At 45.1% G+C, this 25,569-nt stretch overlaps 1 protein-coding gene across 1 annotated transcript; it reads right to left on the bottom strand.

Moving 5' to 3' along the window:
• Positions 1 to 667: 667 nt before the first annotated feature.
• On the bottom strand, positions 668 to 24,890 carry CAPN2 (calpain 2, (m/II) large subunit; the record flags this gene model as incomplete). Its single annotated transcript, XM_008936256.1, is given in 21 exon segments — positions 668 to 762; positions 1,407 to 1,465; positions 1,933 to 2,049; positions 3,087 to 3,165; positions 3,550 to 3,618; positions 4,712 to 4,776; positions 5,737 to 5,794; positions 6,351 to 6,416; positions 7,223 to 7,259; positions 7,669 to 7,783; positions 7,786 to 7,870; positions 9,346 to 9,357; positions 10,719 to 10,888; positions 11,233 to 11,393; positions 11,593 to 11,667; positions 12,349 to 12,434; positions 13,962 to 14,045; positions 15,412 to 15,580; positions 16,409 to 16,542; positions 16,917 to 17,035; positions 24,821 to 24,890. Coding segments are annotated over 21 exon segments (1,854 nt in total), but the record flags the coding sequence as incomplete, so codon positions are not given.
• Positions 24,891 to 25,569: the final 679 nt, after the last annotated feature.

Here is a 25,569-nt window from a genome sequence, read left to right on the forward strand (position 1 = left end):
TCTGTGATGAAGTATCTTTAAGGAAAAAATTGGCTTATTTGCAGAAGGAATAACAGTCCTGCAAACTTTATTTCTACTGTTTTTATTTATCTTCCTTTGAAATGCAAAAATATATTTAAATAAGGTGCAGAAAATTGAGGTTCCACCTGAGAGCACAGGCTTTCTCTTGGAAGAATCCGGTTGCCAATAGTGTCCTGCTGCAGGCACATCAATGGTCAGGGGGGCATGGCTTGTCCTTCAGCTTGGTCAAACATGTACCTGCTACTCATTCTTCAACAGAATAATGCTGGGGCTTGACAGAAAGCATATAAGGGACCCATATCTTACCTAAACACCTGTATTCAGGTATTCACCCTTTTTCTAGTTTCAGATACTCAGGATGGAGCGGAGCTGTTATCCATAAAGCCCTTAGTAAACCAGCCTGTCAAGCTGTAATGAGCTTTCTTCCAGAAGTCATGTAAAACGCCTTCAATACAAAGACATTAGGCAAAGCAGTAGTTTCAAAAGTTGCACTGAGGATTTATACTAAATTGGAGCTTTTGTACAGAGGATATATAATAGTAGATAAAGAATGCCAGACTCATAAAAATGAGGTTGTTGTAGTAGAAAGCTTTCCTTCTTATAACTGTGTGCAAAATTTGCCATGCGTAAGTTAAGGCACATTCACTTGTATGTTGGCTTGAGTTGCTTCATCTGATCTTGCTCTTTTTTGAGGTCTCTCAAGCTGATGTCAGTGACTCAAATGACTGTAAAGAACAGCCACTGTAACAAGAGAGGAAAATGGCCCAAGGTTAAATTTAGTAAAAATTCCTGTAGCAAGTATGCACACTTCCATTTTGAACATGAGGAGAAAGTCTATTGTTAGAAGAGTAATCATAGAATCTTTCATGAACAATTTAAATTTGTATCTCATGTAAGTCAGAAGAGTTTTGGGATGATTTGCACTTTTCACATAGATCCAGAAATAACTTATGTGCAAGTAACAAGCAAGTTGAACCCATGTAGGAGGGTAGTTTTCCCGTAACTTCATCCTTTCTACAGGGCCTATGTCGTGCAAGAAAGGAGGAGACATGGTCAATACCATGAGTCACTACTGCACCTGCTTTTCACCCTGTTGTTGACAGAAAAGGCAGGAAGAGGCCTCCATAATATCAGCCCAAATGGCTGCCAGAAGGGGCAAGTGGCATCAGGTTCAAGTGACCCAGCCTCTTGTTAGAGAATACCATGTGATGTAGGTACCTTTTAAAAAAGGGTAACCTTTCCTAAAGACAAGCTATATAAATTCAGCATTTATGTAAATATATATAACCAGCCAAAATCAGTCAGACTGGAGCAGAACAGGCTCTACAGTTAACCCCTTCCTCCTCTCCCCCCCCCAAAAGCAAACCCTTTACAAATGAACTTACATTAATGAGGTTCAATTCTATCGTTCCTGTTTTCTCAGTGTCCAGTTTTTTAAACATTTCTGTTGTAACAGAGAGATGACAGACAAGGATGACTACAGGAACTAATTGGAAAGCCTTCTCCTGCTTCACAATCAAAAAGGAATTTAGTCCCAGATTCTAAAATTTATGACAATACTCTACACCCCAAAACAGAAAGAACCACTCCAAAGTCTTTTCATGCTTATGTGCAAAAAAAGAGACCAAAAAACATCTTTAATGGTTCAGTCTGCAATATTAACACTATTTGTCAATACACAGGTGTTTAGACTGATTTTTGTTTCTAAATCAACATTCAGTTTACATGGAAGACTGTCTGGCTCCAGTTCAGCAGTCTGACCTAAAAAGAGGAGTGTGCAGACTGGGTTGTGAGATTTATAGGTCAGCTTTGAAGTCACTTTGGTTTCAGTACAAAGTTTTCTGAATTACTTATCCTGAACTTGAAAAGACAAAGCAACAGAGTCTGTCTAATTATGAAGCATGTACTCACTGAACAAGGTTTCCAGCCGAACCAAACACCGGACAAAGTTATCAAAGTCAATGATGAGGTCTTCATCAGCAAAACGAGCCACGATGATTTGGTGTAACTGACAGTTCAGTTTGAACCCTAAAAATGCAATGTCACAGATTTAAAAAAGAAGAGGAAGAAAATAAAAAATGCAAAAAGCTCCAACCAGCAGAAAAACCCAGCCTTGTATGCTGCCCCAAATTCAGTTAGCTACTTTTGGTTAAATACCTAGATTTTAAGAGTATTTACTCCATTTTGGAAACTCCCAACAACACCTTCTGTACTTTGGGTGATTTAGAGCTGTGACTATGACATGTGTTCTTCATGCTGCATGTGCTCCCACACCCGTAGTCCTGTTTCCCAGAAGACTTGGCCAATTACTCCAGAACATGGTCCCTCCCTAGGTGATGAGGTGGCTGCTAGACTCTGCCCGCTGAGACCTGAGATGAAGCAGTGGCTTTCTGTGGTACATGGGTCTCTATCTCCAAAGAGTAATAGGACAGAAAGAAATGCTTTGGGACAGAAGGAAATGGTGCCTCATCTTGAGTCGTGACAGGAGAGGAAAGCTCCCAAGAGCCCAAACACAACATTAAGATGACCCCAGAAGATCAGTAAGGTAATTTGGGACTGTATGGCTCTGTGGTACCCCCCACTCACTCACCATCGTAACTCAGATTTGTTTTTCAGCAGTTGCAGCATCAAACTGACTCCTTTTAAACACTCTTGTGAGCATCACCCCTTGGTCAAGCTGCTTCCATTCCCTAGGTCACAGTTTCCCAGTTCTACCAGTTTACGCCAAACCCACATAGGCCCAGAAAGACTCATATTAAAACAATAGCATGCTGTTAGGAGACCAGATTGTTGCAGTTATTTGTGCTTCTCCAAAAGCTGGCCACTACAGAAAATAACTGCAAACCTGTCACTCCTTTGAGATGCTTTTAGTGTGCCTGTATGGCAAGTCACTGCTACCCAAAGAGAAGAGCCCATGCTGAGCATCTAGATTAAATGGACACTTTTTCATGTCTGAGAACACAGGATTTTTCAGTTTACAAGTGATATACAGGAGACTAGTGAGCATCCATCAACTCAGCTTGAAACTGATGTAATCCTAAAAAGAGACAGAGCAATGCAGCTACCTGCTTTTTCCAGCGCTCTCCTCATCTCATACGAATTCATGGTACCCGAGCGATCCACATCGATTTCCCTGTATATTTTCTGCAGAACACAAAACCCAAAGTCAAAACTTGTCAATAATTCAGAGCATGCTCTGGCTATCCTCAGAAGTCAAACACTTTGAAATGGAGCCTGCATGTTACTTAGGAGCATGTGTAACGTTGGTCTCAAGGTTGAAGTATTTATCTCTGAGTTCATCTAAAAGTGGCTTTACAAAGTTGCCCTAAAGTAGCAGCCAGAGTGAATGAAGACTCTGGAGAACTCCTTGAATGCCTGTACTCCAAGGAGCAAAATCTGGAGGACTGAGGACATTGTGAGCTGCAGTGAAAGTCCCTGCTTTGGGAAGTGTGATGGTACACATTGTATGAGGCAAATCAGCCACCTCCACATTTGATTGCATGTTCTCCCCAAAAGGTTGCATGTTACCTGGTATTTCTGAATCTTTGTCCAGAGGGTGTGGAATTCCTTCAGTCCCAGTTTACCACTCCCATCATTCTTCTTTGAGTTAAGGGAATTTCTTTGAAGGGAAGGAAAAGGGGCTTCTCCTCCCTGTGCTGGCTTTACTTACATAAGCAGTTGTGACTTAATACTTAAAAAATCCAAACTGCAATTAAGAAAATTATGCAAGTCGTTGCTGAAGGAGAGTTGAATACACAATTTTTGTTCAAGACATCTTTTTAAATCAGTAAGATGATGGATCATTTAAACCATTATCAGTTCACAAGCTCTTTTCTGCTCCTCCTTTGGCAGCTCTCTCTCTTTCCAGTACACCTATAAACCAGCCAAGATGATGCCATTTTGGTCTGTGTATTTTTTTCAACACCTGCAGTTAAAGGATCATGAGTCCTACATCCGGACTATAAACAGGAAAAGCCACAACCAAGCCTGTTATTTGGAGAACTTAAGTTCTTGCACAAACATCTAACAAAAGGCATTGCTCCCAAAACCTGCTAAGGAGTCCCTATGGACTGCTGTATTTTACACCAAATTATAGCAGAGCATTGGTTTTTTTTCAGTAATGTTTCCCTTTTCTAACTATGCAATTGAACTGCCACTGCACAGAGAAGCAGAACACAACTATTCTTAGACTTGATCCTCCACCCTATGCTTCTGCCCTTGTGTACTCTGCTCCCTGTATGTTTCCCTTATTTTCTATTTGCTAAGTCCTCATGGCTTTACCATACCCTTACCAACTCCAGTCAGATAACAGAGCAGTGAAGTGCACCCAGATGTGCATGTTCAGGCTCTGCAGCCGAGGTTTTCCACACCATGCTGAGAGCCAGCTGCCTTTTCCCAGCTCTGACACCATCTTGTGCTCAGCTAAAACCAGAACACAAAATATCTGGGAAGACATCAAAGCAGATCACCTTGTCTGACAATGGATTTTGCCCACGGCCTGGGAGAACGCATGTCTCTCAGTCAGCAGTAATAGCAAGGGCTACCATTTTGATTCAGGGGAACCAGAGTAAAACCAGTTTCTCTCCCTCAGGAGTCATTAGTACATCAGTACAGACCCACTAGTGCAAGGGCAGCTCACTACTTCAGCACAGGAAGAAGAAGAATATCTAGGAACAGCCTTAAAGGATACATCTAACAGGTCAACCATTATTTTGCACGTCTCAATACTAAAGCCATCAGACTTAATATCTTGTCCTGTAAAGCAAGAGCAAAAGACAGGATTATCATTGCGTGTGGTACCGCAGCACCTCCCTAAATAGCTCACCAGCTTTATAGCCAGTGCATACATATCAGCCCTTGGCTGCTTCCTTTGCAACTGGCAAAGGGGCTTAGGATGAAAGGTAACTGATGATTCCTCAGCAGACAGCCCAGATAGCCTAGTCTGTAGATCTACAGCAGAACCAAGTGACAGTGATAAAGCCTTCCTGCCCTTATTGTCCACCCTTATCTTTGCAGGCAGACTTTTGTGAACAATGTGGACTTCTGACCTATGGAGGTCAGTGGTAGGTAGCTTCATGCAAAGGAAGAACGTCAAGTCAAGCTTGGTAACCAGCAACATACTATTGCTAACTGGCTGGTGCACACAGATACACAATACAGTCCTGGCTACCCAATTAAGATTTCACTTTGGAAATTAAAGAGACACTTAGTTCTCCAAGCACTTATTTCTTGAGCACTGTTTAATGGAAGGAAAATAATGCAAAGCCAAGCTCTGAATCATTTTGCAGAAAAAGAAGCCCATAGTTTCAAAGTCTCTCCTCCTTGGGAACACCCCAGACCATTGGTTGTCCTACTGCATGAATCCTGAGTGGTTCAATACCACACTAGCAGCAATACCTTCTCATGATTATTATCAAACATTAGTCAAATTTGTCCATCTTCCTGGTAGCCAGTTCCCAGTAGCAGATGCTGGGATAAAAGGATATGCAGCCTGCCAAAGCCGACGTGCTGTGAAACACACCTTCAGTGCAGGCAGAGCCCCAGCGTTCCTGCAGCCCCCTGAAGAAGCAGGGACAGCACATGGTCGTGGCCATACAGAGAGCCAAACTGTGGCAGGTCTGACTGCCCAGGTCAGTGGTGTGCTCTGTGCTCTCACACCCACACTGGAAACCTGCTGGTGGCCAACTGAAGCCACAGCTGGAGGAAGGTACTTACGTTTAGCCATGATTTTATTCAAGATGTTCCGCAGTTCAAAGGCAGAGATCTCTGCATCCTGTGGAAAAGAGGAAAACAAGTTTTTTCACAGTGAGCTGCAGACACCACCTCATAAGCAGCTTCTGACTCCTTTGAGTGAGCTGACCAAGTTCAGACATCCCTTAGAGTTCATTTCCCTTGGATGGAAGCCCCAGTGGTAAGCTCTCCCCACCTCCCATGCCCAGGAGCACCACCAATTCCCGGGTGTCAGCACATGGGTCTGCCCGAGCCCTCGGGCAGGCAAGAGCAGCCTGGGGAGAAAGCAAAGCACAGCCCAGCCCTCACCATCTCCCAGAGGGACCCATGCCTGCACCAAACGCCCTGCCCAAAGGACAGAATTAAGGACCTGGGGAGATAAAAGCCGAGCCTGCAGTTCAAAGAGCACGAAGCTTGCTTGCCAGGAGCACTCACAAATCCCTTCTGTAAGCAGACAGTAACTACACACGTTTTTGCATGCACAATTATACACGTGCTTGAGATCTGACTCAGCACAGGAGTTAAACTCCATCCTGGGGGAGGAATCTCTTACCCACTCACCAGTGTTACCAGTGAGATGTTAACAGAAAAATACCTACACTTCCTGCCAGCTGTCCAAAAAGCTTTTTAAAGCTGGGTTCAATGTCATCTTCACTGATCTCGGTCTAAAAGAGAAACACAGAATACTGTAAGGAGGAAATTTTCTGCCTGAGAAGGACTTAATGCATTTCTCTTCCCCTAGTAAAACACAATTTAAATGGCAAAGTTAAGGTTCACAGTGCTTTTACTTTGATTTTAATCAGTTTTATTTGCAAGGACACCTCAAATTGCTAGTGTTGCAAACACTACAGGAATTAAGAACTTGTAATGGCTTTTATTAAAAAAAAAATAAATTACAAAGTCTTTATTTTATTAAAAAAACCCAAAACTACCAAATTTAAAATTGCACTGTTGCTGCTGCTACTACTACTGTTGCACTACCTGGCTTCACTTAAAGAAAAGAAAGCAACACCAAGTTCTCATCTTGCCAAAAGAGTTGTTTAAAAGAAAAAAAAAGATCACATGGAGGAGCAGATGTGTTAGGAGGCAAAACATGCCCAGCTCCAGCAAGACCAAACCTATGGTGGAAACATCACATGCAAAACAGCCCTATGGCTAAAGGGCTGCACTCCTTGGTTCCTGGAGAGCAAAAGGAATTCCTGTGGCTCCAGGTGAGTGAGTACCTGATCTCCTCTGCCTGGGAAGCCCAAGCTCACCCCTCTGGATAAAGGGCAACACATGTTTCCATTATTGCTTATGATGTTTCCATTTGCTGGACATTCTGCTTTGGATATTGAAAGACCTGTTTCCAAAGTGAGACAACAGATCTTCATAATGCCTATAGAAAAATGCTGCCCTGCACAGGGAACAGGCACTCCAGCCCCACTTATCTATGACACAATTATCTCCATTTAAAACATTTAATATATACCTCTTCAAGATTGGCCTCAATTTCATCATCTATAACCCTAGAAAGATAAAGAAATCAATATTAAAAAACAATCAAGCCACTGTTCTGATGCCCTTCTTTCAAGTTGCAGTTGAGAGACTCTTTAAACTGTGGGAATAGTGATGGGTGTTCAAAAGTTACTGGATCCATCAGCCATGGACACTGCACACCACCAGTGAAAGCAGCATTTTGCCAGCTATGGCAACAAGAGCCTCCAAACTCATTGCAAATTGTGCAATGTCCTGCAGAGCCACTAACAGGATTTGGGGTCAGACGTAACCCTTGGGGTCACTTAATGCCACTACAGACCTCAGGAAGCTGATGTCCCCCAGCCCGGGGCTGCTTCATCCTTCCAGGCCCGTGAGAGGGGCCAGAGATCACCCATGTGCCCAAACCACTCTTCCATGGCTGCAAAATAAGCTACGCACGTGGAGTTTGCATTTTTTTCAGAGAAGACTCGCAGGCAGAAATCTCCATTCTTGTTGGGTTCAAAGGTGGAGGGCACAATGATGTATTCTCCTGCAGGGAGCTTGTAGCGGTAAGGAGGTTGATAAAGGTGTTTGATTTCTCTCTTGCTTTGTTGGTCAGGAAAAAGTTTTTGCTCAGATGAATATTTGTCTGGCCAGAAAACTTAGGAAAAAAAAAAAAAAAAGATAAACAACCCCCCCCCAGTTTGTACATATTCGCATTATAGAAATTAAAAATATAATAGATATAACAATTAGCTATATAAGGGGAAAAAATAGCACCCCAAAAAAAAAAAAAGAGAAAAGATAAAGGGAGTGGGTACATCCCACCACACTACTTCTGAGCTGCAGCTGCAAATGTATCTCACAGATCATCTCAATAAATCATTTGGGTCACACTTATATTTTGCAGATGATAACAAGGGTGTGAAGACACTTGGCAAATTCTTCCACCAATCATTTATTTTTAAAACGCGATGGCTTACGACCCATGTCCCCCTGGTCCCCGGAGCTGCTGCCACCAGGGCACTGCAGCTCAGCTCTGCCCCCAAGCTCAGGCTGCCCTAAGGCAGAGAGCCTGCTTATGGAGGGGCTCCAAGAATAAAAGAAAAGTTAGGTGCTGTAAAAGCATATTTGGAGTGTAACATCTTCCAGAACAAACTCTTCTGTGCAGGGTCTTACAGGAGGGCTAGCTCAGCTCTAGAAGCAAACATCAGGAATGTGCAAGGTTCAGAAACCTCCCCCTTCCCGTCTGCCTGGATTTTTAAGAATGCAAAACCTGTCAGACCTGCTGGCATGGTGGGAGATAAAATTCCACCTTTTGGGAAAAAAAGAAAAGTCCTGGGACTGTAGCTACAGCCTTTTTTTTTTTTTTTTTTTTATGGAGATCAGGTTTATGGACCACTAGGGTGAGAGCTGAGCAGCTGACAGAATACTTCTCCAGCATTTGAAAGGTACATAAAAATCTAATTAGCTGGTAGCACCCTTCCTGATGCAAGCCTGTTTTACACAGAGTAGCTGCTTTGAGCATACTCTGGGGAGCTGTGAGGTGCCCCAGCTGCTTTGCACCCACTCTCATGGCTGCAGCAAGTCCATAATGACGTTACCCTGGCACTTTGCTCAGCCTCACTCATTCCTCTGAGGACCAACAGCTCAGAAGTGCCTGCAGCCCTACCTCCTATTGCATAGGCATCATCACTTTGCCACCCTTCTCTGATCCCCAACACGTGCTATTAGCTACCTGCTGGCAGAAATGGAGAGAAAGCAATGAAGAGGGTGCTTAGGAAAATGAAAATAAACACCTCCTTGGAATAATAGTTGAGTGTCAAACACAAACTCTGTGCAAACCTGAGAAAAGCAGCTGTGCTCTAGGTGTGCATGTATGGGTCTGGGCTGGGAGAATACCCATGGAAGAGAAGGTTTGGTGAGTTTCTATAGTACAGATGGCTCTCATCCCAACCCAAGATGCTCTAAAAACACAATGTGGGCTCAAGGCCCCTTCCAGAATAAAGGGCCTGTAGCTTCAGACTCTGCACAGTTAGTATTGCCCTGCAGTGAAGGAGGATGCTCTGAACGGTTTCTTCCTACAAGCCATTTAGTCCCAGCTCTGCACCTTGATCAACAGTGTGTGCTACATACCTCTGGGGGCACCTGCAAGGAGAAAAGGAGAGAGTTATTTGCTTGTTGAATGGCAACTCCAGGGCTGCTTCTTTTCACTGTTGGTTAGTGGGTACAACCACACTCTTAAAAAAAGACTCAACCCAAGGGGGAAGATGAACGTGGAGCCCACATCACCCAGCTCTGGCTCAGCTCCCAACTCCACCCTGAAGGCAGGTGAGGCTCACCTGGGGCAGCATGGGCACAGCCTGGCACAGATGCAGCCGGGATTGTCATGGTTTCCTGCCGACCTTCTACCCTGTGGCTCACTGTGGTATTTTTTATAGACTCAGTTTCTACTTTCTTTTTCACTCCCTGACCCCTCCACCACCAGGAGAGGGGGCAGGGGCCAAGCAAGACAATACTGCAGTTTTCCATTTCCTTACAGGTTTCAGGGGACCTAGTTTTGCTTTTTTTGCCTGGTGAGGCATTGGAACGGGCTGCCCTTGGAGGTGGTGGAGTCACCATCCCTGGAGAGGTTCAGAAAACATGTAGATGTGACAATTCACAACGTGGTTTAGTGGTCATGGTTGTGTTGGGTTGACGGTTGGACTTGATGATCTTAGAGTCTTTTCCAATATTAATGATTCTATGAGACCTTATTTGCCTATGGGGACCAGATTCTTTGACAAGCTTTTCCAAAGCTGGGACATTGAGAAAGCAAACAGTTGCACATACGGCCTGCAGTTACAGAGCAACCCACAGGCAGGACCTTTAGTCCTGTTTCCACTGCCAGTTAAGCACTGTTGCTTTGCAGCTCTGGACAAAGTGTCCTGCTTCAGGAGCTGCCATAGCCTTACCCCTCACACAGCAGAAGGAATTCTACAGGTGTTTTGGCTGTTTCTGCTGCTGGGTTTACACAAACTAGTGCAGGTGTCCCAGCCAGCATCACATCCCTACCACAGCTGCTCTCATTCTGTCACTTTTCACCACAGCCCAACAAATGAAGGTCAGACTGGATTTCTGTACTTTCAGTTTTTGCTTTTAAAATGCCTTTTATTTTTCTGCTTCTCATTTTGGAAGCAGCCTCTGTGGGTCATTTGGTCCAACCTCCTACTCAAAGCAAGGCCAATATCAATGTTAGATGAGGTTGCTCATGACGTTGTCAAGTTTAGGTCTGAATATCTCCAGAAATGCAGATCCCATTGTCTCTCTGGGTACCTGCCCCTGTGTATGACCACTCTTTTGAAGAAGGATAATTTTCTAAACATCTTGGTGGACTTTTCCTTGTTGCAGCTGGTGTCCAGCTCAACCTAGCTGAATTTTGGTAGAAAGTCCAGTCTGAGAATTGCACTACCACATTTCTAGAGTGGTGTTTTCCTTTTCCTCCCATGCACCTGTGCTGCCTAACTCACCTCATAGATTGCAAAGCCAATGGTATGCATGTCCTCTCCCATCTTCCTCTGCTTCCGCCGGTGCTTCTGAATCAGGCCAACAAGGAAAGTGCAGCCCTTCTCAGGATCATCAGGATCCTCATCTTCTTCCTCCAGCTTGATTAAATACTGTGGATTCATCCAGAAAGTGTCTGGGAAGTGGATTTATGCAAACTGCTCAGAGTTTTCTTTGAAAGCAACCGTGCTGATACATACATGTCAACTAGGACAGATGTGGCTCTGACTTCCAAATCAGCTGTGAGATGGAAACACTAACATTCCTCTCCCAGCCTATACAACCACAACTAGACCCTCATCAGAAAGCCATATTTTGCAAACACTTGAACTTTTTGGACATCAGTCCTTGATATCCCTGGTACATCCTCCTCCTCCTCCATAGGCCACCCCAAAGCAGCTCTCACAAGGAGCACTCAGAGGAAGTACAAGTGGATGAATATAGATTTTCTCCATCACAGTGGTGACCACACGCTCTTACTTGGGTAATTTCTGCAGCCTCCTGCAGTGGCCCCTCGCCTCCAGTTCCCATCCAGCTTCAGCAGGCTCCACTTCTTGTATCTATCACTTGTCAGGGTGTCTGGAGTCAGGTTGCAGATCTCCAGTCTCGAGTAATGTCTCAAGAAGTCGTTGAACGCCATCCTGTGGGAGGCAATGCCACAGGCAACGTCCCCTTAGGATGCACAGGTTTTCTATACAACCACCTTGTTGCAATTTAGCACTAGGATTTGGGGTGAGTTTGCTCACTTGTCTTGTAGAATGATCTGGGAGAGGTTACTTTGTGTGGAAAAAGAGGAGAAGACATTCCCTTCAGCCTGAATGGGAACCCAGTGCTACTTACCAGAATTCCCCATCTTCATGCCTCCTGGTGAGCCGCTCCCGCACCTCAGGGTCAACACCATTCCAGTTCGGGCAGCTGAAAGACAACGCCACATCAGTTATAAGGTACAATAAAGGTTACAGCTCAAAGTAGCTTGTCTGGCACAACAATTTCAATTTCTTACAGCTCCATGTGATTGCAACGCTCCAGAATATCTGGTAATAGCAGCTCCAGGGCTCTCAAACCACAGCAGAATCAAAATGCAGAACCTAGGATATTTGATACCTCCCTTCTTAAATATCCAAGGTAATGATGAGAAATAGTTTTACTTGCAGAAAATGTTAGTGCCTTGCCTGTGATGGAGCTTTATTTAGGAAAAACAAAGACCCAGAACAAATACTGCCCAGCCACAGAAGTAAATAAACTCTGGCTTTCATTGCTAACAACAGAAATAAATTTTTAGTCATTTTAGACAGGAAGTTTTCAGTAGCTCACCACTGAAGTTGGGCCATTAGAGAAGCAGAAACTACAGAGAGGCTTGTAGGAACCTGCACTCTACATGAAGGCAAGAGTTTGTACGAAGGGCATGGCATGCTGTGATGCCCATGTGGGAGATGACAGTGGCAGGATGCTTCTTTAAAGAATAGCTCAGAGCAAACATGACATTCAGATGGGACTTAGAGAGGAATCTGAGGCGAGGAGAAGACAGGCACAGCAGAAATATAATGACACCCCTGCAGTCAAAGCCTACGGGCAATGCACAAGCCATCGACTCACTTGTCGTTCCACTTTCCCGTCCACTCCACTTCCCCCCAGGGATTTCGGATTCTGATCAGCTTCTGCACCGCTCCTCGGAAGTTCACCTGGTGGGATCAGAAGTGTATGGAAAGCTACTCAGGGACTTAGCATTGCACTCCCCTTTCACCTTTTCCTTGGGAATTAAAGGACATGACAGATTAAGTATGTCCATGCTACACTACCACTAAAGTGTATATACACAAACACACACTTATCTGGTTCAAAAGCCATGAAGTCAAACTCATTTTGAATGAGCTCTATGCACCCAGCCTTGTCCAGAGAAGGTTTGCTGCATGCACAAGTCAAAGCTCACAATAACCAAAATGTCAGCTTTGCTGCCACTAAAACAATCACCTCTGATAGGATTTCAAGCAAAGGGAATGTAAAGCTGCTACAGGACTACCCAAAAGCAGGTACAAGGGGATATTCTTCTGAAGTTGTCATTTATGTATAAACTGCCTTTTCACATTCAAATGCTTCCCTCCCCCCTTCCCTATAAATAAGATGAGCCTGTTGCAAGAGATGGGATACTCAGACTGGCCACAGCCCCTTTGACCACACGCACGGCCTGCAGTGCAGCAACATCAGCTCCTCCTCACACTGTACTGAGGTTCTGGTGCGTGTCGCTGCTGATCTCTGTGAACACCGAGGCCAGGCAAAGCAAAGCTGTACAAGTTTCCATGGGAACACCCAGGATTTATGGGGAGCACATGGAACTAATTTGAGGAAGGAGCTGGCACACCTCTAGAGCCTGAAGCCCAGAAAACTGCATGAAGCAACAGCAGCAGAGAGTCCAGAAATGATGTTTTGGTGCCCAAGATAAACTATCCTTATAAAGCTTGCACTTATCTCCAAAGGAAAAGCCTGGCTAAATCATGCCTGCTTGTGAATTAAGGTCAAACGCCCTCTTTGTTGCTTTTGCTGTGAGAGGGAGACCAAATTCAAGCACATAATCTTGCCCATTAACAGCGTCGACATCAGCAGCTCTCTGCAACTCACTCTGAAGTTTCAGAAATCATTTTAGAAACAATTATTGGCAAAGTAACTGGAAGTCCATTACGTATGTGGAAGAACACCACGATCTGCTTCCTTGGTTTTCACTTGTCTTACCTTTGCGAGTCACCTGCTCTTGGACAGGCACCTTGTGTTTGATCACCCTGCCCTGCTGAAAGACATTCTTCAGCAGGAACTGAAGGGACAATAATATTTTTCTTTTTGCTTGGCACACATCTCTCATACATCCTGCTGATTGTTTAAGGTACAGTGCTGTCTGCTATATAGAAATGTGAAGGACATGGTCACCAGCAGAGGGTAGTGTGTCCTCTGCACAGGGCTTCCCACCACCTTGCTCACTAGGAGATGGTACTTATGGAAAAAAAAGGTTTCTCTGGTCAAACCCTCATGAAGTCAAGTTTCAATTTAACCAAAACACTGCAATTAATTCAGTACTTGTTCAGAAAGAATGGACTCAAAATCTGATTTGGCAAAACAAGCAAGCCTGTAGAATCTGCAACGTTGAAGATGAATTTGTGGTTGCCACGACCCACGTGCAAAGCTCTCTGCGATTCACCCCTTTGGGGCAGCTCACCTACCTCCTCTGCCCCAGTGACCGAGTACGCGTGCCCCTTCACCAGCTTCTGGGAAGTGACTGCTTCCGTCTCTGCTGCGCTGGTGATCTGGAGGAGCAAAGAAGCTTCATGAGCGTGGCTTCCCACGTGGCACCACAGCAAAGGTCCCTCCGGGCTCGAAACCCTTGGTGTGGTACATCCCCTCTTGTGCACCTCCAAACGCTGTGCAAACGGGATACACACAATGAACTCTGTGGTCCTGGTCAAGGGACCAGGAGGAACACGGGGGGTGATTGGCCTGAGGCTGCTCAGGTGTCACCAGGGATCACACCAGGTCCAGAAAGCCCCAGTGCTTGGCTTTGAGGTCAAAACACAGCCACAGTGGGCTGGGAGGTGTCCCTTCCTTTCCTCAGGACTTGTCATGGTGGTGAGCAAGGCAAAAGGTTGCACTTTGGATGCCATTTGTACCTGATGTCATCTCATCCTCCTTCTTTTTCACGGCTATGACAATACTTAGGCAGCCTGGCCTATAAAAAACTGCAGAGAAAAGTCACTTCTTGCTAGAAAGTGACTGTTTGACATCTTGCTGGCATAATGCGTAATTAAAATTGCACACTGAAACTAACCAAGTACTTTTCCTGCTGCAAACCTTCCCTCTCCTGTGACTCAGATTTAACTTGAAAAATGGGAGGAAATATTTAAATTTATACTATGAATGGAGTTCTTGTAAACAATTTCCCTTCCCCTTAGACATAACTAAGATTTAATCTCATTTGGAGTAGGGTTATTGTCACAGTAACAATACTTAAGACTCATTTCAGTAAGGCTAAAAGCGATACTGAATCCTTGCAGGCAGGGCTAAAGTTCCTCTTTTCCATCTTATGCAGGTTCAGCTTTTGCCAACGTGTTTTCCTATGAAAGCTTTCAAAGGACTGGAAACAGTCTGAGCTTCCCCATTTCAAGAACGGAACCCAGATTTTCGGGGACATTTTCATACAATTTGTGCTACAAACAGGCTACGGCAGGGATGGAGGTTGCCGCCTCTGAGCAGCTGACTGCAGAAGCCATTAGCAGCAGCTTTCTGTCCAAACCCACTCAGCCTGTACCAACCTGCTGCCAAGCTACAGGCTTTCTTAAGAACAAAGATGTACACCAGGGCCCCTAACAAGTTCCTTGTACAATTCATCACCCTGAACCTACAAAACAGCAAAAGCTCTAGGTCTCAAGGAAGAGCCAATGGAGGCACCGACACATGAGTTAATGAAAGCTACATTTCAACCTAACACCTCAAGAGAGCATGTACCTGGGTCACGTTCTTGGGTCAAATTCTGCAGACATGGGGTAAAGCAGAGAACTGTAGGCAGAATGGACCAACATCCTTTGTGCACCTTCTGTGGATGGAGCACAGGTCCACCCCCCAGCTGCCCGCATGCAAAGCAGAGCTGAGTGTCCAGCAACAAGCCCACTGACTCACGTCAATGGAACAGCCAAGGAGAGAGCCTTTCTGAAGTGCCTTCTGGATGATTTTGAAGAGGTTAGGTGGTGCCTTCTGTAGCTCATACCATTCTGCAATTCCACCAGTGAAGTCCTCGAAGCCTTCAGTGGTGGTGCCACCAGAGAGAGATTCATAAGATCCATTAAGCCTGCATGAAGGGGAACACACACACAGCCATCAGGCTCCCTAATCGCCTCTGAGAGGGGCACCCAGTTGTGCCAACTGTCACAGCGTTTCTGCTTCCAACAGCACCCCAGCAGCTATGAACATGCCTCTCCATTCAGCTTGGCTTCTTAGACCTCTGTACTTGGAAAGCCCAGCATAAAATCTTACATGACCATACCTACAGCTTGCAGGCTCAGTCATATCAATGAAAAAAATGATGAGCACTGTTTGAAGAATAAATAATATTAAAAAATACAAGACCCCAAAATTTGCCTCTCTAGTTCCACACAGTCTTTCAACCCATTAAAAATTATGGGTTTAATTTTCAGCTTATCAATTTCTTAAGTCAGTTGAAAATAGCAATGTTAGAGCACAGAATTCCTCCCTGACTATCCCCAAACTGGAAATTCAGATTTGAACATCTTCTCCTTCAACAGAGACCTGGGTGTGTGGACTGGTGTGCTTGGCTCTCTGAAGCACTGCAGCTGCAAGCCCTCACTGGTGCACAGAACACATGAAATGGAGTGTCCCAGGCCCTGGTGACAGGACACAGCACTCTAGAAACAGCCTTGCCATGAGACTTGAGCCTCTTTTTCTTGGCTAGCAAGAAAGGGAATGCTTTTGGCTACTTGTCTTAAGCCCCTGTCAGCAAAGCTTCACTAAAGCAGACATTGTGGGATAGCCCAGAAGTTATAAAGGCTAGCAATTAGGCTGACATGTTAAATGCAGAGTATCCGTGCAGCTGAGGATGCTGTGGGGAAGCAGAGGCGCTGGGAGATCCGAATGGGGTGAGAGCCTGGCCTTGACTCACTTGGCGTAGGCCTTCTCCAGCAGCGCGCTCCAGAACTCGCTGCCCTCCGCGGAGTGCACGAAGAGCAGCTCCCCGTTCTTGGTGGGCAGCCTGTCGTCCACCACAACGTCCACCCACTCCCCGTACTGCCAGAACTGGAAAGGGAGCACAAACACCTTGTCACCACCCCACGCTGTGCACTCAGGTCACCGGGGTGTTGATCTGCTAACGCTGATATCCTAGAGGAAAAACAATCCCTCTCACAGCCAGCTTCACCCACCCTGTTCAGGGATGCATGTCCTCAGCTGGACCTGCTGATAGAGAAAGGACCACAAAGACAGTCCATGCTCTTTGGTAAGTAGTTTTCCTCCTTCCACCACCATCACCGTTCTTGGATGTCTTTGTTTTTCTGCCTGGCTCTTTAGTGTCCCCCAAAGCATCCCAGGAAACACCACACACGTAGACATAGCCAGCAACACTGGCTCCTGGACAACAGCACTGGGGTGAGGGAATGTTGTTTCCTACCTACCTGGAAGTGGAAAATTCCTGCATATTTATCCTGGAAACTCTGGTCTTTGGGAACAACACGGGCCAGAATTTCTTCATTCAGGGTGAGAGAAGCAATAGCAGCCAAGAGCCAACAGTCACCTGTCAAAATGAAAGAAAGAAAAGATAAAAATACGTTGTTCATTATTCAGATTTTATTCTTTAGTTTTTGTGCTGTATAGGGATTGTGAATTATAACCAACAATCAATCACCTCAGCTGTGATGAGATGATGGGATGTTCCCTCCCATCAATTCACCTCTGAGGCAGGTCAAATGTATGTACACAAATATTGGCCATTACCAGGCAAGTGCTGCATTTCCTCAAGACCTAAGAAATTAAAAAAAAAGTAAAAGCAGGCTTTTTATGATCTACCAACACAGTTATCACCCATGCCGAGACTCTTTGAAAGAAAACTTATTATTCAATTGAGTGTCTATGGGTTGGGAAGCAGGATGGGAAAAAGGCGAAGAGCAGGGCCTGTAGTTTTCCCAAGCATAAGCTGTTTTCCTTTCCCTCCTCCATGTTTAATAAACGCCTGTTGACTTGCCATCCAGAGACCCATCCTACTGATGAGCTCCCTTTAAGGTCTCTTGGCAGCCTCCTACCAAAATAGGAGCTCCTTTCACCTTACACATCTCTGGAAGCTCTTGCTGAACAGAGGCCTCTCTGTTCAGTCCCACACCTCGTCTCTGGCTCGAGTCAGACCAGAGTCAGGAAAGGTCTGAAGAAAGGCACTGTTCCCCAGCCCCACACACCTCTTTGCCTTTCCTGGGATGGAGCCAACATCCACCGAGGCTGCATGCCCAGGGCCCAGGCTGTCTGGATAGTATTTTTCCACACCATCTCCTACCAAGTGCAGGGAAGAGACCACAACTATATACATATTACCTATATTTTTTCTAATTATTTTCAGAAACCAGTGTTATTTTAACTGAGTGGCTACCCTTCTGCTCAGCTATGGGCCTCCTGCAGTCAATGAGCAAGAGATTTAAAGGCCCAGGTGATCCTCTCACTCACACAGCCCAACACAAAACTCCTTGTTACCATTGCCAGATCTGCTGTCACCTTCCTTTGTGAACACAGGAAAGTTGGTATGACACTTCAGACCCCACAAAATGGTTCTGCAGCATGTATAGGACTGCAAGTTCATGAAACATGAACCAGCCACAGGTGCTAGGAAATCAGAGGCCAGCAAAGAAGCAGTCTCTCTACAGCTAGCTCTCTCCTATAGGAAAAGAGTCAAAACCTCACAGGCGAGAAGTTTGGATACAAATGGGAGAAAAAGTCTCAAGAAGAGTTAACTCTAAAACAGCTCTTGAGGGCCACCCTCAGGCCCAAGTTCATGACCACTCAGAAAGCACTAGGAAGAACAGAGGCAACCTGCCAGTCCCTCCAGGCTGCCCTGAGCTTTCGCAGCTGATCCCCAGCAGCAGGTCTGTGAATGACATTTGTCTCATGGCCCTTTCCACATCTCGTGAAATGCTGAATATGTGAAATTGAATATGTAAATTCAAGACCTGAGATGCTTTTAACTATATCATAATCCAGATGAGAAGAACTGAGCATAAAACTTCCCCTTCAGCCCTGCCTCTGGCTGCTTGTACTGCAGTGGAGACATTGTCACGTCAGGGGCATTTTTCAAACAGGAAAGTCACCTCGTCATTCTCCTGTGACAAACTACGAAGCAAGGAGGATGTTCCCCTCCCTTCTCTGTGACAGTACGCCCAGCTCACTCTCCTTGCAGCCTCCTTCCTAGCATTGATACCCTCTCTCCTGGGAGCTGTGCACCCTCTGGTGCCATGGTGCATTCAGAGGCACTGCCAAGCACAGCAAAAGTTCTTGCTGGGAAAGAGATTTGGGTCAGAAGATACTACAAGACAGTTTTAGATGGGTTAATCTACAATTAGCAGTATGATCCTCTGTCCTCCAGCCATGTGAGGGCTTTAGCAGTTACCCTACACAGCAATTCTCCTTGCAAAGGAGGATGTTAAAGGGTTCTGCAAACAAACCTTTGGTCAAAAGACAACAACAGGACTTCAATGTCAATTCAGCTGAAATTAGTTTCATCTTACATCTGTGCTCTCCCACACAAAGTTATTTTTGTGGGTTTTTTCTTTGTTTCATTGGCTTCTTTTTTTTTTTTTTTTTTTAACCAAAGGAGTAATCAAACAAACCTGACAATAAAGTAATCACTTGGGAGAGACTGCACAGAGATCCCTCCTGTACTGAGAGTTCCTGTTTTTATTAAGTCTCCAAAACAAGCAGTTTCTGAAAAAGACCTGGAGTTCTTCAAGTCCAAGGGACAACTCCCTCCTAGAGAACAGCCTTAGCACTTTGACTGGGGCTCCTACAGGATCAGGCTGAGTTAATACTGTACTACCTCTGAATTAATAGCATATTGTCTCCACTCCTTCCTCTTTAACTTGTTTTTTCTCTACTGACACTCATCACACAGCAAGTCAACTCATTAACCCAGACAAACAAGTCTTTCTGTTGCCTTACTGAGCTAAAGGAGGTCACAGCTTGTGACAAGGCTCTTCTGGGTCAAGAGAGCAGTGGGTTGTTATAGATTCGGCAGTAGAAATATTGTACCTGGGAGACATTGTGGGAGAAGGGGCTGGATGTGCACTGGACCACCATATACCATAGGAGAGCACTCTGCATCAACACCCCAGCACTGCATATAGGCAGATAATCCTTGGCATTCCCCACAAACGCTGCTCTTCTAGCACCCAGGATCGACTGAGTGTTTAAGACTAACAAAATTCTAAAAGGAAAAGAGCAGGGATCTCCATTCTCCTTGCTGTGCCACCTCGTTCACACCTGGGAAAAGTTAGCAAGCCTTAGTGAGACTTTTAACTTCTAATAAACCACAGTCTCAAAGCATCCTGTATACTGGTAACAGGCATGAGACAAGCTACAAATATACAAATTGATAGGTTAACTGGTCTCATCTCAGCACAGAGGCCAAATAACTCATAATCTGCAGACAGGTGCCTGCCTGAGGAGCAGAACAAACCCCAGCACACATCCCACACTCTGGAAGGCTTTTACAGGTAGATAACCTGGAGGTGAAGTGAGTCTTTGGCATCTCAGACCCATTACAGTATGCTTACCTAGACTACTAGGATGCCTTCACTTGGTTAGGCAGATCCATGCTCTCATTCACACTAAACTAGATAAACCCAGAAAGAGAGCAACTTGACCTGCTCAGCACTACCGTGCTAGTCCTAAGGCACAGATGGGTCAAGACATACAGCTCCTGGCCTCTGCATCAAAGCTGCGGGCAGAGCTGAAGGAACTTTGTGCATGCTCTGTCAGGTGGGTGGAAACAGCCCAAGGCATGTCCTGTGCCCCTTGATCACAGTCAGCTATGGAGGTGTTTTTTCTCTCTGTTGCTCAACCTGCAGCAGCATAAACCAGAGTTGACATTCACAGCCTTACTCAACCAGGCAAACTCAATCCCCTGAGCATTTGACATTGGTCTTACTAACCTCAGAAAAACTGCTGATTTAAATTATTAGCAAGTTTGGCTCAGAGAGCAGCTGTCCCACCACTCTTCCAAAGAGATATTAATATTTCTATTCCATAAACAAAGCAGGGACTGGGCAGGCAGACAGCAGCACAGAAAGAATAAGTCAACAAACTGACATGACCACAGTAGCTCAGGAAGACTTGGTCAAGAAGCTGCTCAGGCATCTAGATTAAGAGCATACACCCTTTAATGCTATAATACATCTTCGAGTGAGATTTTCCCTATAGATAAGAAGCATTGAAGTTCAAGGAGGAGAAACTCCCCCTCTGCCCCAGAGAACCTCTAAGCCCATAAGCAGAGTTCATAAAGAATTTCCTTTACTTTCTAGCTGTCCCATTGAGGCAGACATAAAAAGAAAAAAAATAGCAGACTTTGTTGTGAAATCTCTCTGTTGAACTTTATACTGATTTCTAAGGAGAATCTGGAGTTTGACACACACAGATCTTAACTTTGGCAAGTCTGGTCAAGGTCTTCTTGAGTATGAAAGGTAGATACAATATATATGGGAGACACACCATCCTTTGGTTTCCACATTTAGAAGTGCTCAACAGTCAGGATATCATCCCTTGCTTTCTGAATGGTCATCACTAAAAGTAGATCTGATGATTCAAGGACTGGATGAGAACATATCTTGTGATAATACCTAGAGTTTTAGCCTGCACTAAGTAAGCCTGAGCAGGGTCTTTACCAAACAGTCCTAGCTATAAGAACTGTTACTTTTTTAAGGCTCTTGACAGTGGCTTTCCTTTGATAGAGAAGAAAAGTCCACAGGAAGGAAAATAGGCATGTTACTAACATGAGGAATTTAGAAGTGTCAGTAGGGCTACTTTAATCATGGAGATTTTTTTTGTAAATGCACAAGTCAGAACAAGGTTATCAGAAAAGGGAATATTATAAGGCTGTGAGTTGGCTTATATTAAGAAAAGGTACTATTTTTTTTCCTGACAGGATTTCTTTCTGCTTCTGTCAGTGTTTTACCTCTTATTTTTATACATCTATCTCTGCATTTACCTAAATCTCCAGCTATAGACAAGAATGTTACAAAGACTGTAATCGCAAGGCTCGCATAAATAGCCACACAGGCTTAAAACTGCCCATTCTGAAGAACAAAGACAAGGAAAGCATCCTCCTAAAGTGCCTGGAGGACTATAAGCAAAAGGCAGCTCCTCAGGTCAGGGCATAGCACGAGTGAAAGTATTCAGTCAAAGGAAAAGTGTACATTCTGCCAATCACACACATCATTTCTTTAAAACACCCATTGCTATACACTTACAACTACATCAATGGCTTATGTATAATGTACTTATATTAATACCACGGAAGTTTTCTGGGTAGAATCATGAGGCTATAGCCACCCACTTACAGTACAGTGGCTGCAATTGTGGGAAAACCATGCATCTAATTTTCTAAATTCACCCTACTCAATTCACTGCTTTTCCACAACATTTTTATTTAAGGAGGAACCACTCGTGTCTAAAGAGCAGATGAGAGATACTACACTGTGTACGCCCCAGTGTTGTGATACCATGGTGACACCCCCTCCAAAGAAGGCGGTTAAGGGTGAATAAGTTTCCTCTCTGCAGTGGCTTTGGTTCCTCCCCTCCTCTGTAATGAGTCACCACACCCCACATGTTTTGAGCCAAATACCATCACTGACTTCAGCTCTCATACTGCAAAGCTAACTCCAAATACTTGCCTTTAAAAGTTTTCCTAAAAAGCAATAAAAACAGAATAGAGGATAATCCAAAGCCTAAGGGGCAAAATTTTAGTGTCTGGAAAACCTAATCACCTGCTGCCTTGGTGAGGGGACAACCTTTTCTGTGCCTTTTATGCATCACAGTATTGTACAGTCCAGGATAAAAACAATGAAAAACTTCTAGGCTGCATGTGACCCACAGACCAAGATCTCCTGGGCTAAAAGGAACACTTGTACCACAGCCGAGCTCTTCAGTTACACACCCCCTGTAAATAAGCCTGTTGCAACAGTGACGGGTTTGTGTGCTTTGGACACCCCATCTGTGCCTGTGGTGCTCCAAGATGTTCTTAATAGCTTAGCAACAGCGACGAAACTCCACATAGGCACAGGTCTGCTCCTTTTCTATCAAGCCCTTTGGGGAATAAGCGGACTACAGAAGCTTCCCACAGAAAACAAAAAAGTAACAGAATAAAAACTACAGGTTTCCAGGAGCACCTGATGTCTTCTAGTGCAATCTTTGTGATATCCTAAAATGTGACAGGACATCAGCATCAGCACACAAAGCTCAAACAAATAAAAGCTTAAATAAAAGTATCAATACAAATGCTGATGCTGGATGAGGCAATTGCAAAAAATAAAAACATTATTTGTACAGCACATCTGCTACCCTCATTGTGTGAAAAAGTAGGGATTCAGTACAGGTTCTTAATAACTTAATGGCTATACAGAGAAAGGGTAAATAGGCTATAATTTTTAATCAACCACTAAACTGTCACACAGTACCAAAATCCTGCCCAGATTCATAAGAAGACAGTGGGGCGAGTCATCACAGTCCTTAGTCATGGTGAAAAAGGTAATATAAACCAGAACATTGACAACCTCCTCTTCAAATATTTTTTCAGAATATAAAATAGAATAAGCTGCAAGTCAGTTCATATCCTTTGGTGATACCATATAACCTCATAAGAATATCTGACTGGTCCAAAGACCATTAAGATAACAAATGCTTTCATCAATTTAAAACAAGTTTTGGCATTAGCAAAAACAACTCCACAACTTGAAAACTAAGTTACAAATCTTTCATTCCAGTGCTCTTTCTGCCACAACATCTGGATAGAAAAGTTGGAAGCCTTCAGAAGGCAGAAAGAAACTAAGTGCCTCCAGGAATGTGCATCTATGCTATCACCAGTGCCAGATGGTGAAATGGCATTACAATAAGCTGTGGTTTCATGTTGTACTACTCCTTCACAGCTCCTTAGCTGTGAAGTTTCATAATAAAAAAAAAAAAAAAAAAATAATAAAAAAAAAATCAGACAGATATCTGGCACGTGTTAAACACCAGGATGTGCTTTATGCCAAAGCAGTTGTGGTGGAAGATATGCTATTGGGCAGAGAAAGAACACACAGGGGAAGCTGGTGACATGCCAGTGACTTCACTGAGGATACAGTGGAGCCTAATCCATGCCACAGATGACACTGGAGTAGAAGGAGAACTAAACTCACAATCTAAGTATTTTTTATTGTCAGAGCTTTTTACACAAATTGCATCTAGTTGTTAAAGCACCAACCTGGTAACTTCAGAAAGAAAACATAAGCATAAAACATGAGAAATAAGCTTCCCTTTCTGTTACGTTTTTGGACAGGAAAACAAATATCAGGACTAGAAACTAGGAAGCTACAATGTGGCTAATATTATGCTGATGATATCCAAACAAACGGAACTTCATTCCTTTGTCAAATCTGCTGCAAAAACACAACACATGGCAGGCATTAGTCATATTTCCCTGCACTGAGGGCTTTCCCTCAGGCACACTATCAGTCTAGTCTAAAATCCTCTCCCTACAGTTACGGAATAAACAGGAGCCTTACTGCCACTTCAGCTTGTTTCCTCTTCTATGCCTACAGCTGCCCTCATCTCCAGCTTCCATGCTGCCTCCTGGGAGGAGAGGCATGGAGGATCTTGCCTAAAACCCCTTCTGGCAGGCAAGGCAGGAGAGAGCCTTCAAAACCAGGATGGCTGTGCATGCACAGCCAGGATAAGCCACCCACTCCCTGCGGTCCCCTGGGGCCTCCCTGAAGCTCCCAGTGCTCACCAGAGCAGCTGACCCAGGGGATGTCACTGCAGAGTGGCAGCCATAGGAAAAGTAGAGGGCTCACAGGCTGGCCCATCCTTCTGGAAACGCCCCAGACTTGTTTTCCTCAACAGCTGGCAAGCAGCTGAGAACCCCTCTGTATAATTTGTTTTCTCCACGTCCTTCCAGGTTTCAGGGGGCCCCTGCTGCTCAACACCACTGTCTCCCACTGGGGAAAGAAACACTCCACTACCCACTCAGGGCTCTTCTAAGCAGACTGTTATAGGCAGAAATTAGTCAAGCTACTCTCAGGCATGCGGATGTGGACGTGAAAGGAACTGATAGAGATCAGGAAACCAGTGTGTCATCCCTGCTCCACGCACACAGCAAGGCTGTGCTCAGCAGCCAAGCACTCGTCGTCCCTACCTGCAGCTGCCAGGGGAACGCAAGAAAGATCTGATTTGATGTGAAGAGAGGTGACAGGATGCAGAAGGATGTATTTTCAGAGTAAGTTCCAGTCTCATATAAATTGTGGTGGAGAAGCACCTCCACAGAAAACTTAGTTTTCTGGCTCCACCTTACCTAAGGCCCCTTGGCAGATGTCTGTGCGAGTGGCTCCACCAGCGATGAACTGAGGGCTGGAACACAGCTCCTGGGAACAAAATGAACCTTGCATTAGTAACATCTGCATGTAAGAGAGGGACCAAGACCCCAGCTTGCAGCAAATTTAAACAAGCAGTTGACCACAGCAGACAAACACCACGGAGGTGGAGCAGGTCAGGAGCAGACACAGTAAGAACAGTGAGAATGGGAGCTGGTGACCAAAGTTTGCGGGCAGCCATCTCACATCACAGGATGTGCCAGGAGGTCCACTGTGTTTTTACAGACGTGCACACCCTGCTCTGCTATCACCTGTCCAGCAGTGAGTACCTCAGGGCCTTCCAGAACCGCCTAGGCACCCCAGAGGCCATTAGACCCTGTGGCTCCCGTGGCCAGGCAGGGCTGCTCGGGTAGCCAGAGGCGCCCGTTGAGCGAGGGCTAGTGAAGGAAAGAAACCTCCACACCATGGTCAGCACATCCCTCTGCTATGGGAAAGAGCTCTCCAAAGCGACAGCCCTGAGCACTACCCAAAGCAAGTGGTTTGTGTGCAGGGAGAACTGAGGCCTGAGAGGCAAACAGCTTTTTAGCTGTCCGTTTTCCAGACGGAGCGTGTTACCCTCCCTGCCCGGGCACCCCGGGGCACCGAGCGGCCGCAGCCTCGCGTAACGGGAGCAGCGGGATGTCTGCAGACGGGGAGGCGGCGGGAGCGGCTTTCAGCCCGGGGCCGCCCG

The sequence above is a fragment of the Merops nubicus genome, unplaced genomic scaffold (genome assembly GCF_000691845.1).
Source record: "Merops nubicus isolate BGI_N331 unplaced genomic scaffold, ASM69184v1 scaffold24512, whole genome shotgun sequence".
In the NCBI taxonomy this organism is placed as follows: domain Eukaryota; kingdom Metazoa; phylum Chordata; class Aves; order Coraciiformes; family Meropidae; genus Merops; species Merops nubicus.